The following is a 16,632-nucleotide window of genomic DNA, read 5'->3' on the forward strand; positions in this document are numbered from 1 at the left end:
AAACAAAATATATGAAAATGTTAAATATAATTTTTTTTAAATCATGCTAAAGATACATGTTCTATTCAGTACCTTTATTTCATTTAATGACGTTTTAGGAGGAAAAAAACGCGCAACAATTCCAGAAAAATTGTAATAATATTAATCCATCTTGATTTGTAAAAGTTCCCTACAGAAAATGTTAATAAAAAAATGTATAAATAATACATAATACAAATGTAGCATAAACAGGAAGTCCAAAATATTCATTGTTCAATGAGACTATTTCATGACAATGTTTGAAATATTTCCGTAAAGTATAAATAATAAAAATGGAACCAGGCAGGTTTCACGTATAAACAAAAAAAATGGGTATGAATGCACGTGCGCGTCATAAAGCAAAAAATATGACACGAGGCGCGCGCTTTGTTGTGCTGGCGCGAGAGCCTGGAATTAAAACAGCACTAAAATAATAAGAATAATTTTTATTTTGTACATTCATCAAGGCGGGATGTTGGGGGAAATCAAATTTTATGCGTGCAACTATTTTAATTATAATAATAAGAACATTAAAATAATTTATTTAGCACGTGTCGTACTATAAAAATAATACAATTATTATTTATTTATAGAAATTGCATATGGTGCAAAATCGTAAGTAAAAAAACATATTTAAAAATCATAATTTCCTCGTTAGATTATTTATTTATTTATATTATTATTTTTTTTAAGTTTTTAAAAGTTTTTTTTTTAAGTTTTTAAGCGGTCACCCATTAGGGGCTTAAGGCACGTGCACGGGCCCACTATCTGTGTTGGTGGGGACATGCACATAAACCGACGAGGGTTCGGGGGATAAGCGGGGGGGGTCAAATGTCACGTCAAACCCGGTAACCAATAGCAACCAGCATGCAACGGGGTCTCCGCCAGACCAGCCAGCCAATCAGAGGCCGAGGGACGAGCTGTACCCCCACCCCCACCCTCACCCAAGCCCCGCCCGACTACACGGCTGAGCGGACGTAAATGTAAAAGCTTGTCTTCGGGAAACATCCACATCCACGGTGTCCTCCTCGTCGGCGTCTTCTTCCCTCTGAGATCTCCAGGAGGTGGTGGTGGTGGTGGTGGCGGAGGTGGCGGCGGCGGAGGCGGCGGGGGGGCGGACTCACTTGTCGGACACGCTGGACGCGGAGCAGGACCCACGCAGCAGGGCCCACCACCAAGCCGACGCCGTGTTCTTGGTCTGTGGCTTCAACGCGATGGGTGAGGAACAGAAAGGAAGCCGTAAACCGGATCGGCTCCGGAGTCGGTTGGATCCACTTGGATCCACAAAGTGCTAACTTGGCGTAAAGATGCGTTTACTGTCTCTTTAAATGCATAACTCGTGATGCGCTTGAGTTTCAGCATTACGCATCAATATATAAACATCAGCTTTTATTATCATTATTATCATATTTCAATACAAGCATGAAGTGCATGCATGCTTTATGTATTTCAATCCACGCCAAATTTACATTTATGTACATAAATATATACATAAATATATTTCTGTTGTTTATGTTAGCAGTTATGTTCCACCAGGTTTCAGCATTAGCCTACATATGTGTAAAAATGCATGCTTTATGTATCTCAAATCATATTTATCATATATCACGCACCGTATATGTCTACGTATATGCGCGTGCATGCGTCGAGGTTAACGTACGCACAACCGCATGCATGTCCGAGTTTCAGCATCACACGCGTCGTACATTTACGCCGATTCTTCTCGATGTGGTTTCAAGTCAGACCCTATATAAGCGTATCAGTAAATAATAACTAAATTCATTTAAAAAAAAAAAAAAAAAGCATATTCACGTTAATGTTACACCGCTACGCTTGATTCTCAGCATTACACGTAAAAACGTAAAGTTGTCCTCTCCAACAATATTTACAAAATGGACGTGTAAACGCGTCTGACACCTATAGATAAAATAATAATAATAATAATAATAATAATAATAATAATAATAATAAATCAGTGTCAAGTAAAAACGCTACGCTTAGGTTTCAGCATTCATTACACGCGTGTGAAAATTCTGACATGACCTAAAACTGTATGTTAAGCATATTTACATTCAGAATATTTGTACTGTATACATTGACGTGCGGGAAAACGCATACACGCCGCACCGCTACATGCCGCGCTAAAGTTTGCTACATTCATGTTTCAGCATTACGCCGAAAGATGCATTTTAATGTAGTTGCAAATATATAATTGATAAGCGTTTAACCGTGTTGCTATGATACGCTATGTGCGTACAGTATATACTTAATAACTGTCATGCTAACTTTGCGACAATGTATGAAGATTTTAATGCAATCGAGTCTCAGCATTAATGCATGCATTATGTAACTATGATAATAATTATAAAAATCATTAAAAATAGTCCAACATGTTTTTTTTAACTTTCAGCATGCATTGTCTAGCTATAATAATAATAATAATAATAATAATGATAAAATAATATAAAATATTCAGTAAAAAAGTGCAATCAAGTCTCAGCATGCATGCATTTTGTATATATGATAATAATTATAAAAATCATTAAAAATAGTCCAACATGTTTTTTTTAACTTTCAGCATGCATTGTCTAGCTATAATAATAATAATAATAATAATGATAAAATAATAGAAAATTGTCATTAAAAAAGTGCAATCAAGTCTCAGCATGCATGCATGGTATATATATGATAATAATTATGAAAATCATTCAAAATAGTCCAACATGTTTTTCTTGACTTTCAGCATGCATTGTCTAGCTATAATAATAATAATGATAAAATAATATTAAATAGTCAGTAAAAAAGTGCAATCGAGTCTCAGCATGCATGCATGGTGTATATATGATAATAATTATGAAAATCATTCAAAATAGTCCAACATGTTTTTTATGACTTTCAGCATGCATTGTCTAGCTATAATAATAATAATAATAATAATGATAAAATAATAGAAAATTGTCATTAAAAAAGTGCAATCAAGTCTCAGCATGCATGCATGGTGTATATATGATAATAATTATGAAAATCATTCAAAATAGTCCAACATGCTTTTCTTGACTTTCAGCATGCATTATCTAGCAAAATAATAATAATAATGATAAAATAATATTAAATAGTCAGTAAAAAAGTGCAATCGAGTCTCAGCATGCATGCATGGTGTATATATGATAATAATTATGAAAATCATTCAAAATAGTCCAACATGTTTTTATGACTTTCAGCATGCATTGTCTAGCTATAATAATAATAATAATAATAATGATAAAATAATAGAAAATTGTCATTAAAAAAGTGCAATCAAGTCTCAGCATGCATGCATGGTGTATATATGATAATAATTATGAAAATCATTCAAAATAGTCCAACATGTTTTTTTTAACTTTCAGCATGCATTGTCTAGCTATAATAATAATAATAATAATAATGATAAAATAATATAAAATAGTCATTAAAAAGTGCAATTGAGTTTCAGCATGCATATCTGTCAATGAAAATAAAAATATTCGTAAAAAGCATCTAATTTAGCACCGAGTGGTTCTCCCCCAGTCTAACCGACCCCCCCCCGCTCCGCTTCCAGAACCAGCCTTCGGCGAGGTGAACCAGCTGGGCGGCGTCTTCGTCAACGGTCGCCCGCTACCCAACGCCATCCGGCTCCGCATCGTGGAGCTGGCCCAGCTCGGCATCCGACCGTGCGACATCAGCCGGCAGCTGCGCGTCTCGCACGGCTGCGTCAGCAAGATCCTGGCGCGCTACAACGAAACCGGCTCCATCCTACCGGGCGCCATCGGGGGCAGCAAACCGCGGGTGACGACTCCCACAGTGGTGAAGCACATACGGACGTACAAGCAGCGCGACCCGGGGATTTTTGCCTGGGAGATCCGGGACAGGCTGCTCGCCGACGGCGTCTGCGATAAATTCAACCTCCCCTCCGTCAGCTCCATCAGCAGGATCCTGCGCAACAAGATCGGCAACCTGGCCCAGCAGAGTCCGTACGAGGCCGGGAAGCAGCCTCCGCACCCGGCGCCGCAGCCCGCCTTGCCTTACAACCACTTGTACTCGTACCCGAGCTCCAAAGTGCCCACTCCCCCTGGCATGCCCACGCTTCCCGGACACATGGCCATGCACCGGATATGGCCTTCCTCGCACTCGGTCACAGATATTCTGGGGATCCGCTCCATCACAGAGCAACAAAGTAAGAGTGGGTGCTGCTTTTTCATTTAGTTTGTGTTTTTTTTTTTTTTTTTGGGGGGGGGGGTGTTGAAGTGTGTGTGTGTGTCTGCTACTATTGTGATGATGCATGATATGATGTTTGGTGGGGGGGATGAATGATGGCTGTCATGATTTTGGGTGTTCTGTGTGCGTAATTGCGCACAAATCCAACCCATAAGTCACCAAAAACGCCACTGTTTTGGAACCCCGTGCAGCATAAATCAGAGTTCATCCTACACTCTACACTCTTGGCTGGGGAGGGATTTTTTTTTAGGGGAGGGGGGGTGTTTTTGTTGTTGTTCTCCGGTCCAGTATAAGGGAGGGGAGAGTGGAGTGTTGTCAGGCCGCAATGCAGGCTCCTTCTCCCGGGCTTCTATCGAGCTGCAACCCGGGTGGTGGGAGGAGGAGACCGCGGCTGCGGAGGAAATGTTTGTGGCAAGACGATGATGAAACTATGGACAGATGCCAACAGCTCATGTTAGATTTGAACATTTTTGACTTTGGCAAATGAGACACTTTATTTGAAATTAAGTTCAATTCCGTAGAGAGCAGAAACACAAATGAATATTAATAATAGTATTATAACATTGTCTAATTTTTCTCATAGTATCATTTAAAAAGTGCAAAATCTCTACTTTCCCTGTCAACACCCCCCTACTATCCCCCCCAAGGGATGACAAGGAGCAAACATTTACTCTTTTTAATTCACAAGCACATTATGATGTATTGACATTGTCAACACGAGGACGCTCATTTGACGACGGTCCCTAACGTGTTTTGTTTCTTTTAGCGCAATAAATAAAGTTTAGCAGAATAGTCAATACTGTTTTATTTGCATTCGCCACCAAAACAAACTAGCATTGATTATTTAAGGATTGTTTTTTTAAGTGAAGGGCATTTAATTTATTCAAATCATATTCATATTTGGTTGAGTTATTTATATAACGTCATGGATTTGCTTGCTTATTTTTAAGCATTTCATAAAAAAAAAATACAAAGTACTTTTTACTCTGTAAAAAACATAAAAAATGAAATTGGGCAGAATGCTGTTTAAAATGATTTCACATTTGGATTAATTTAATAAAATTATTGTTATTTTTGAATTTAATAGGATGGGAAAATTGCAATCAAAGGTTTTTTTCATGCAGTGATGATCACGTGGTGAAAAAATATATATTTAGTATATTTCATATCAGCTTTTTCAACTTCCATTTTAAATAATCTTTTGCAAATGTTCTTATATTATATATAATATATCATGTTCTAATATATATATATATATGTTCTAATATTCCCGTAATGTCATACCCCCCAAAAAAACTAAATTTTTGTATGTTCTTTAATATATAAACTCTATGCTATACTAAAAATTACATTTTCCTCACAAAACTGGTATTTAAATAATATAAATATAAATAATATAAATATAATATTCTTAGAATATTCGACTTTATTCTGGTAAAATTAAAATTAAAACACCACCCCAATTTTGCTTTTGCTTAGAATTATGACTTCATTCTTTATTTTTTTATTCTCATACTATTCAACCCCCCCACCTAATTTCCCCCTCCAAAAAAGTAATTAAACATACAACTTATATATGAATTTTTGCTGATTTTTTTCTTTGGTTGTTATTTTTTTAATTTTATTTTTAAATTATATTTTTAGAATGTGTAAAAAAAAAGGCCGCAAAGTGAACACCCGTGAATGCATCACTATTGGATCATTGCTATCTCTTTAATGGGACGTATGCATGACGTAAGAGTCCCGGACTTTCATGGGGGGGAGGGGGGAGGGGGGGGGGTAGAAGACCTGCACCCTGTCCACAAACCTGTAGTCCTCCACGTTGAAACGGGACATAAATTGCAGCTTATTGGCGTAATGGCGCAATGGCGTCTCCGCTGTCAGTGAAGCTGGAATGAAAAATAAATATGGGAGGGGGGCAGGGGGGGGGGGTTGAAATGATGCTGGTGCACTCAAGAGGACCACCCGGCATCCGGATTCTGGGGGTCGAGTCAACAAGTCTAATCGTGTCTCGGTGCCACATATTTCCAACGCATGCGCTCTACCTAAAAAAAAAAAGTGCATATAAATACACGCACGTGTGCTTCATTTCACGTTATTAATATTGGTCATTTTTTGTTTTGCTTTTATGTGGCGACTACCCCCCCTTACCCCCACCCCCCCCACCCCCGTGTACCCCGCCATCTACAATACATTAAATATATTAAACACACTGGAACAATCCAACTAGCACCAGATCAGCATGAAAAAACTCGAATTTATGACTTCAACTGCGCAATTATTGTGCGCTTGTAGTTTGCAGCGGCGCACAATTGCACAGAATCCATACCCAGAACTGGTTCTCATATTCGGCCTGCTTGCGGAGCCAAGTAGGGCAACCCCAAACATTATAGAGAAGCTTGCAGCTGGAAACCACATTGAAATTAAATAAGGGTTATTACTATTATTATTATTATTATTATCTGTGTATTGTAATATTATAGTATAATATTGTAATAGTAATATTGTACGGTATATTAAAAAGGAACATTATTGTGACTGGAATGTTATTAATTAAATATTATAATTAAGATTTTTTATGAAAACTTTATTTAAAACTTAATGTGTTTTCCGGTTGTTGTCCCCCCCCTTCCCCGGCAGACGCGGAGTGGCTTGCCCACAGCGAGCAGCTATGTCACGGGGCCCAGCATCCCGGTCTACCGGCCGCCCACCCCAGCGCCAGCCTACACGGGGTCCAGCGCCACCACGTCGGCCTCTGCGACCGGAGCCACATGGCCGCGGGGCAGTGGCAGCTGTGACGTCATATGTGACGTCATCCACCATGGAGAGGACAGGGGGGAGCTCCCCTTTGGTGTCTATTTTTTATTTTCATGAAGGACTGCAAGATTTTAAACTCCCTGTCCTTGAACGCACCATGGAATAACAACCCGGCTTTGGACACTGGTGGACACAGAACTCATCATTTCTTGCGCATGCGCTGAACTCCATGCATATCCGCAACGGAAGAGAGAGGAAACCGTGCTTTTTTTTCTATTATGGTGCATTTTTTTTTAATTTTTATTTTAAAAAACAAACATAACGCAGCCCCCCCACCCCCCACCTTAATTCTGGTGTTTAATATTCTTATTTATTACATGAAAAGGTACGTTGAATGAAGTGCAATTAGCCTGTTGACAATGAAATTGAATGTATGCTACATGGATTAAATTGTTTGGCTGTTATTGATGGACTTTATTGGCTTTATTCTGATTGGCTCCAAAAAGCAGGAAATTCCATTTTAATATTTAACTGCACTATAATTATTCTAATTCATGTATGTTTAAAATATTAATTATTTAAAATTATCTTTTTTGGTGCAAAAATTGTGATGTTTTTTTTTTTGCACATTTAAACATTTTAATTTAATTTAATTAATAAGAAGCCACAAATGCAATAATGTTTAATATTCTAAAAATTAAAAATCTATTCATCATTACTTTAATTAGTATATAATAAAATATATGACAATACTTACAAGCAGTTTCATACAACAGCAGAATTTTTGCTTTTTTATATTAAGAGTTAAATACATCCTTTATAATATTTATGACTATGATTAAAAAAATATTTAAATATAAAACAATATTGTTGCATATAAAATATAATTTATTATATATGAATTTTTTAAATATTACTTATTTTTTGATGCAATAAATGATCATTATAAAATATAAGCATAATATTGATATACCAAGAAAAAAAAAAGTGCATATAAATACACGCACGTGTGCTTCATTTCACGTTATTAATATTGGTCATTTTTTGTTTTGCTTTTATGTGGCGACTACCCCCCCTTACCCCCACCCCCCCCACCCCCGTGTACCCCGCCATCTACAATATATGAAATATATTAAACACACTGGAACAATCCAACTAGCACCAGATCAGCATGAAAAAACTCGAATTTATGACTTTTTTATATTAAGAGTTAAATACATCCTTTATAATATTTATGACTATGATTAAAAAAATATTTAAATATAAAACAATATTGTTGCATATAAAATATAATTTATTATATATGAATTTTTTAAATATTACTTATTTTTTGATGCAATAAATGATCATTATAAAATATAAGCATAATATTGATATACCAAGAAAAAAAAAGTGCATATAAATACACGCATAATATTGATATACCAAGATGATAAATATGTATTATTAAACAAAAAAAATGCTGCATAGTTACATAAAAAATTCTAAAACCTTTTAATAAAAAAATATTGAAATTAATTAAAACAATTGTTTTAAGTCATAATTACATTAAAAAGTGTAGTACTACTAGTAGTACTATGGTACTTTTATATTAAGAGTTAAATACATCCTTTATAATATTTAGGACTACGATAAAAAATAATTAAATATAAAACAATATTGTTGCATATAAAATATAATTTATTATATATGAATTTTTTAAATATTACTTATTTTTTTGATGCAATAAATGATCATTATAAAATATAAGCATAATATTGATATACCAAGATGATAAATATGTATTATTAAACAAAAAAAATGCTGCATGGTTATATAAAAAAATTCTAAAACCTTTTAATAAAAAAATATTGATATTAATTAAAACTATTGTTGTAAGTCATAATTACATTAAAAGTGTAGTAGTAATAGTAGTAGTAGTAATATGGTACTTTTATATTAAGCGTTATACAAAAAAATGCTGCATGGTTATATAAAAAAAATTCTAAAAGCTTTTAATAAAAAAATATTGAAACTAATTAAAACAATTGTTTTAAGTCATAATTACTTTAAAAAGTGTAGTACTAGTAGTAGTAGAAGTAGTATGGTGTACAGTGATAAAGTTTTAAACAATGACATATTTTGTTTGTATGGCAACATCAAAAATTCTAAAACCTTTTAATAAAAAATATTGAAATTAATTAAAAAAAAATTTTTAAAGTCATAATTACATTAACAAGTGTAGTAGTAGTAGTAGTAGTAGTACTATGGTGTTTTAAAGTTTTAAACAATGACATATTTTGTTTGTATGGCAACATAAAAAAATCTAAAACCTTTTAATAAAAAATATTGAAATTAATTAAAAAATTTAAAAAAATTTTAACGTCATAATTACATTAAGAAGTGTAGTAGTAGTAGTAGTACTATGGTGTTTTAAAGTTTTAAACAATGACATATTTTGTTTGTATGGCAACATCACATAATACTTTCTTAAGATGCATTCAGGGGCGTGCTAAAGCAGTAAATCAGAGCATCGGGTGGCGTGTTAAAAGTTTTACATGCAGAGGCACGAGGAGGCCTCTGAGGTCAGACATGCAAAGCCTCACCCGTGTTTGTCGAGGGGGGCGGGGGGTGCGTGTGGGGGGGGGGGATGCAAAAATACTTTGAAGGATACCTAAAGAGGGCTCATAAATAATGGGACGAGGCACGTAGGAGCACGTCGCTCAAACAGGAAGTGGAGAAAATGAACATGTCAGGAGCGTTCATCTTGCTGGGCTCACCTGTGTGGGGTGGGGGGGTCGGTGGGGGAGGGGCGGGGCGTCGCCGGGTGCTACAGTGTCAACACGGCCGGGCCTGATTTGACTCGGAAAGCCTTCGCCCCCGCATGCAGTGGTCACGGACCGTTGCTCAGGGTCTGTGCGTTTCTGGAAGGGGGCGGGGGTGGCGAGCAAAGGAAGGGGGCGTGGCTTTTCTTTTGACCGTAGGTGAACCACATCACAGGTTGGACGCGCCAAAGTCTAATTAGCACCAGCGTCGCTTTTCCTGCTCTGGAAAAAAAAAAAAAAAAAAAACGCCTAATAATGTTTTGAAGGGAGCTGGAAAAAACGAAAAAACGAAAAAACGCACGTGTTTATCGTTAATGACTTTGGCGTGACCTGTCAACGTACGCAATTGAAATATTACGCCGAGAGAGGAAAAGGTGTGAAGGATAAATAAAGGAAGGCGCGGGGATGAGCGTGATTTATGATCCACGAGGTACGCCGGGAATTCGGGTTTAAAAAAAAAAGAAAAGCCATCACGAGACGTTCAAGAGCCTGACTTTTTTTTTTTTTACTTTTAGACCTACTTTTAAACGCTGTCAAAAATGGTAAAAAAAACGCCTCCGTTAGCCTTTAGCTCACATTGACAACTTTAACAATAAATTACAAGTTTTCCGTTTTCTGTATTTTGCTGATTTATGGTTTTTAAAAAACAAAAAAATGATGTTCATGAGATATGTATCACTAAATATGCAGAAGCAATGTCACTCTTAAAGCAACCGGGAAGCTGGGACTGAAAAAATAAAAAAAATAAATAATAAATAAAAAATAAAAAATAAAAAATAAAAAATAAAAAATAAAAAATAAAAAATAAAAAATAAAAAATAAAAAATAAAAAATAAAAAATAAAAAATAAAAAATAAAAAATACATAAAACATACATAAAATATAAATAAAATATACATAAAACATAAAACATAAAACACAAAACACAAAACATAAAACATAAAACATAAAACATGAAACATAAAACATAAAACATAAAACATAAAACATAAAACATAAAACATAAAGCAACCAGGAAGTTCCAAAGAGAATTTTTTTATTACAAATAAAAGCCGGTTACCATCAAAAGCATATTTTTCAATTAATTTTCTTAATTTTTTACTGAGAAAATAGACAACATTTGGAGATACATGCTCATCATTTCACTGATTACGATTTTTAAAAAACAAAAAATGACGTTCATGAGATATGTATCACTAAATATGCAGAAGCGATGTCACTCGTAAAGCAACCAAGGAGCTGGGACTGAAAAAAAAATAAATAAATAAAAAAATAATAATAACAAAAAAATACAAAAATAAAAATAATAAAAATAAAAATAAAAATAAAAATAAAAATAAAAATAAAAATAAAAATAAAAATAAAAATAAAAATAAAAATAAAATAAAAATTAAAAAAATAAAAAAATTAAAAAAATTAAAAAATTAAAAAATTAAAAAATACAAAAATACAAAAATACAAAAATACAAAAATACAAAAATACAAAAATACAAAAAAGCAACCAGGAAGTTCCAAAATTTTTTTTATTGCAAATAAAAGCCGGTTACCATCAAAAGCATATTTTTCTGAATTAATTTTCTGAATTTCTTGTGAGAAAATACACAACATTTGGAGATACATGCTCATCATCGGAGAATGTTGGATGTGACATATTATATACATATTATACATATTATATTATATTATATTATATTAAAGTTGAAAATTTATAAAATGACGACAAAAGTTCAAACTGTAAACATAAATCTGATGAGTAAATAAAATAAAATAAAATAAAATAAAATAAAATAAAATAAAATAAAATAAAATAAAATAAAATAAAATAAAATAAAATAAATAAAAAAAACATCAAAATTTTTAGGCCTCAATATAGGCCTAATGACACCACTTAGATTTTGACCGGCTGATCAGAAAATCAAAAGATCCGATTGAAAAAAAATGCAGTGTAATTTTTTCATGTAGTAATCTTTTAGTCACTGAAGGTAACAATACTACGAAAAAGTCGTACAAACCGGAGTTGAAAATGAAATCTGATGACTAAACATGCCGACAATGTCGCACCAGTTACGATCTAAAGGTTTGAGGTTGTTTTTTCGGAAAAACAAGTTTTTTTTTCAATGATCTGTAGATACATGCTTGCTATGATATATGACTTTTTTTAATTGGTAAATATTGGTAAAAGATCAGATGGAAAAAAATACAATGCAATATTTTCATGTAGCAATATTTTAGTCATTGATGGTAACAATGCTACACAAAAAGTTGAAAAAAAGAATGCACAAACAACATTTGAGGAAAAACACAAAGACGTCGAAATGTCGTGGCCATTTTGAAGCTAAAATTCCAGACGATGCAAGGTCAATGTGGCAAAAAAATAAAAAATAAAAAAAAAATACAGATTGCATTAGAAACACTTAACATATTCAATGTCAGCCATTTTTCAAAAGACAATTTCAGACAATTTTAACAAATTTTCCAAGGCACACAGAATATTGCGTTCTATGTTCTCCAATATAAACATAGAAAAAAAAAACATAGGTTTTTTTTGCCTTCTTTAGTTATCAGCACTAGAACATAGGTAAGTTTCAGGAAAATATCAGTTCCCAACTAATTTCTGTTGCACATTTCGGACTCCCAAAGGTAGAGGATTCAATTAAAAAATGATTAAAACCAACAGAATTTATAAAAGAAGAGCCAAAAAGCCAAAAATGTTGACAGGGAAGGTAAAACACGGGACGGACAAATAATGAAAAAATGCAAAACAAACATGGTTAATTTTTAAAAAATTTTTTTTTCCAAGAGATGCATAAGCAAATGTTAGTTTACGTAAAAAACTGAAAAAAAAATGGTTCCAAGTTATTTCTAGTCACAGTTGGCACAAACATACCAAGGCTTTTGGGGGTGTTGACTCCGCCCCCATAGTGAGGCGGGGCTGTGGTCGACTTCAAAAGCTCCGCCGACTGACGCGTCATACATGATTGACAGGTCATACAAGTGGCGGTGCAAACACACCAGGGCAGGGGTGTCCAAATGTGTGTGTTTTTGGCGGTGGCGGGGGGGACACATAGCGGGGGCCACAACTTCATTTTTCTCATTTTTTTCTATTATTCTTTGAATTTTATTTTGTTGTGTTTTTTTCAGATTTCTTGTAAAATTGGGTCCATAAAAAAAAAAAAAAAAAAAAAGCTATGGACCCCAAATGCCCCTGAGCCGCACTTTGGACACCCCTAAATCTTTCTATTATTCTTTGGATTTTATTTTGTTGTGTTTTTTTTCAGATTTCTTGTAAAATTGGGTCTATTAAAAAAAAAAAACAAAAAAAAAACCTATGGGCCCCAAATGCCCCTGAGCCGCACTTTGGACACCCCTACCTACAGTACATGTACTTATGCATACGTACTTCTACTCCTAGCGGGGGCCACAAAAAGAATACAACTTAATTTTTTTCATTTTTTTCTATTATTCTTTGAATTTTATTTTTATTAAATTGGATCCAAAAAAAAAAAAAAAAAAAGCTGTGGGCCCCAAATGCCCCTGAGCTGCACTTTGGACACCCCTAAATCTTTTTTTCTGATTTCTTGTAAAATTGGGTCTATTAAAAAAAAAAAAAAAAGCTGTGGGCCCCAAATGCCCCTGAGCCGCACTTTGGACACCCCTAAAGCTTTTTTTTTTTCAAATTTCTTGTAAAATTGGGTCCATTAAAAAAACAAAAAACAAAAACCTATGGGCCCCAAATGCCCCTGAGCCGCACTTTGGACTTTGGACTTTGGACACCCCTAAATCTTTTTTTTTTTTCAGATTTCTTGTAAAATTGGGTCCATTACAAAAAATAATAATAAAAAAGCTATGGGCCACAAATGCCCTTGAGCCGCACTTTGGACACCCCTAAATCTTTTTTTTCAGATTTCTTGTAAAATTGGGTCCATTACAAAAAATAATAATAAAAAAGCTATGGGCCACAAATGCCCTTGAGCCGCACTTTGGACACCCCTAAATCTTTTTTTTCAGATTTCTTGTAAAATTGGGTCTATTAAAAAAAAAAAAAAAAAAAGCTATGGGCCCCAAATGCCCCTGAGCCGCACTTTGGACACCCCTACAGTACATGTACTTATGCATACGTACTTCTACTTCTAGCGGGGGCCACAAAAAGAATACAACTTAATTTTTCCAATTTTTTTCTATTATTCTTTGGATTTTATTTTGTTTGTTTTTTTCAGATTTCTTGTAAAATTGGGTCCATTAAAAAAAAAAAAAAAAAGCTATGGGCCCCAAATACCCCTGAGCCGCACTTTGGACACCCCTAAATCTTTTTTTCAGATTTCTTGTAAAATTGGGTCTATTAAAAAAAAAAGAAAAAAAGCTATGGGCCCCAAATGCCCCTGAGCCGCACTTTGGACACCCCTAAATCTTTTTTCAGATTTCTTGTAAAATTGGGTCTATTAAAAAAAAAAAACGAAAAAAAAAAAACTATGGGCCCCAAATGCCCCTGAGCCGCACTTTGGACACCCCTAAATCTTTTTTTTTTCAGATTTCTTGTAAAATTGGGTCTATTAAAAAAATAATAAAAAAAGCTATGGGCCCCAAATGTCCCTGAGCCGCACTTTGGACACCCCTAAATCTTTTTTTCAGATTTCTTGTAAAATTGGGTCTATTAAAAAAAAATAAAAAAAGCTATGGGCCCCAAATGTCCCTGAGCCGCACTTTGGACACCCCTAAATCTTTTTTTTAGATTTCTTGTAAAATTGGGTCTATTAAAAAAAAAAAAAAAAAAAAAAGCTATGGGCCCCAAATGCCCCTGAGCCGCACTTTGGACACCCCTAAAGCTTTTTTTTTCAGATTTCTTGTAAAATTGGGTCTATTAAAAAAAAATAAAAAAAGCTATGGGCCCCAAATGTCCCTGAGCCGCACTTTGGACACCCCTAAATCTTTTTTTTAGATTTCTTGTAAAATTGGGTCTATTAAAAAAAAAAAAAAAAAAAAAGCTATGGGCCCCAAATGCCCCTGAGCCGCACTTTGGACACCCCTAAAGCTTTTTTTTTCAAATTTCTTGTAAAATTTTGTCCATTAAAAAAACAAAAAACAAAAACCTATGGGCCCCAAATGCCCCTGAGCCACACTTTGGACACCCCTAAATCTTTTTTTTTTCAGATTTCTTGTAAAATTGGGTCTATTAAAAAAAAAAAGAAAAAAAAGCTATGGGCCACAAATGCCCCTGAGCCGCAATTTGGACACCCCTAAATCTTTTTTTTTCAGATTTCTTGTAAAATTGGGTCTATTAAAAAAAATAAAAAAAGCTATGGGCCCCAAATGCCCCTGAGCCGCACTTTGGACACCCCTAAAGCTTTTTTTTTTTTTAAATTTCTTGTAAAATTTTGTCCATTAAAAAAAACAAAAAACAAAAACCTATGGGCCCCAAATGCCCCTGAGCCGCACTTTGGACACCCCTAAATCTTTTTCTTTTCAGATTTCTTGTAAAATTGGGTCTATTAAAAAAAAAAAAAAAAAAAGCTATGGGCCCCAAATGCCCCTGAGCCGCACTTTGGACACCCCTAAATCTTTTTTTTAGATTTCTTGTAAAATTGGGTCTATTAAAAAAAAAAACACAAAAAAAACTATGGGCCAAAAATGCCCCTGAGCCGCACTTTGGACACCCCTAAAGCTTTTTTTTTTCAAATTTCTTGTAAAATTTTGTCCATTAAAAAAACAAAAAACAAAAACCTATGGGCCACAAATGCCCCTGAGCCGCACTTTGGACACCCCTAAATCTTTTTTTCAGATTTCTTGTAAAATTGGGTCTATTAAAAAAAAAAAAAAAAAAAAACTATGGGCCCCAAATGCCCCTGAGCCGCACTTTGGACACCCCTAAATCTTTTTTTTTCTGATTTCTTGTAAAATTGGGTCTATTAAAAAAAAAAAAAAAAAGCTATGGGCCCCAAATGTCCCTGAGCCGCACTTTGGACACCCCTAAATCTTTTTTTCAGATTTCTTGTAAAATTGGGTCCATAAAAAAAAAAAAAAACACAAAAAAAACTATGGGCCAAAAATGCCCCTGAGCCGCACTTTAGACACCCCTTTAGTACATGTACTGTATGCATACGTACTTCTACTTCTACACTGATTTACTGATGAGATGTATTCTTTGGAAGTGTACTTACTAAGTGCTTCCTGAGAACTTACACTTTAAAATACTGCACGGTGGTTAAAAAAACTACAAAATTTGGTATTTAAAAAAAAAAAAACTGCATTCACATTATATTGCATTTGTATGTATACTCGCTAAGATACTTCATAAAGGCACTTTCTTCAGGTATTAGGGTACTACGCCCTACAGATGGACCATCCCAGGTTTTTTTTTACCAGTTCTTCTGCAGCCATTTGGACACGTACTCGTAGACAAGCAGCATCACAGCGCCCCCTGTGGCCAGACAAGGTACATACATCCCAATGTAGTTTATGGTAAACAAAAAAGAAAGTAAAAAAAAAAGTACGAGTGTGACATCACCTGGTCCGAGCCTCATGATCTTTGGCACCAACCCCTTGTACAACGCCAAGTACCTACACAAACAAATACTCGGTTATATTTGTACACGTGACAGGTACTGTGGAACCCGTTTATCGGCAGGTTTTATGTATGCATGGTTGAAGCTAGTGTATGTACAGTACACGCAGTACACAAGTATCTGTCATGACCACACGCGGCTGCCATTTGACGCCCCTGCACAACCTGAAGCCATGATGCCCCCCCACCCCCAACATTTCAAGGTGTACAAGGTACAAACATGTACAAGTAGCATTAGGGTAATACAAGTACAAGTACTGT

At 34.7% G+C, this 16,632-nt stretch overlaps 2 protein-coding genes and 1 long non-coding RNA gene across 4 annotated transcripts in view; 1 reads left to right on the forward strand and 2 right to left on the reverse strand.

Moving 5' to 3' along the window:
• The first annotated feature begins 1,102 nt into the window (after positions 1–1,102).
• pax9 (paired box 9) lies at positions 1,103–7,662 on the forward strand. Of its 2 annotated transcripts, none has more exons than XM_078798927.1 (3): positions 1,103–1,236; positions 3,596–4,216; positions 6,892–7,662. In XM_078798927.1, exons 1-3 carry the CDS (start codon positions 1,233–1,235, stop codon positions 7,047–7,049), a joined length of 783 nt encoding a protein of 260 aa, XP_078655053.1. In that variant the 5' UTR covers positions 1,103–1,232; the 3' UTR covers positions 7,050–7,662. The 2 variants fall into 2 exon arrangements, with proteins under 2 accessions (XP_078655053.1, XP_057912890.1); XM_058056907.2 differs by having other exon boundaries at positions 3,596–4,210.
• Positions 7,663–12,180: 4,518 nt separating this feature from the next.
• LOC144902129 (uncharacterized) lies at positions 12,181–14,339 on the reverse strand. Its single transcript, XR_013630414.1, has 2 exons — positions 13,139–14,339; positions 12,181–12,998 (listed from the first exon to the last, which is right to left on the reverse strand). It is a non-coding gene; the product is annotated as an uncharacterized LOC144902129 (long non-coding RNA).
• A 1,212-nt stretch (positions 14,340–15,551) lies between these two features.
• Positions 15,552–16,632, reverse strand: part of slc25a21 (solute carrier family 25 member 21) — a 136,202-nt gene continuing 135,121 nt past the window's right edge. Inside the window, exons 10-11 of the mRNA XM_058056512.2 lie at positions 16,315–16,367; positions 15,552–16,227 (exon numbers count right to left, since the gene is read on the reverse strand). Coding sequence (XP_057912495.2) covers positions 16,166–16,227; positions 16,315–16,367 — 115 coding nt within the window. The 3' untranslated portion in view covers positions 15,552–16,165. The remainder of the gene's footprint in view (positions 16,228–16,314; positions 16,368–16,632) is intronic.

The sequence above is a fragment of the Doryrhamphus excisus genome, linkage group LG19 (assembly GCF_037039965.1).
Source record: "Doryrhamphus excisus strain RoL-2023G ecotype Guam linkage group LG19, RoL_Dexc_Guam_v1.1, whole genome shotgun sequence".
Taxonomy (NCBI): Eukaryota; Metazoa; Chordata; class Actinopteri; order Syngnathiformes; family Syngnathidae; genus Doryrhamphus; species Doryrhamphus excisus.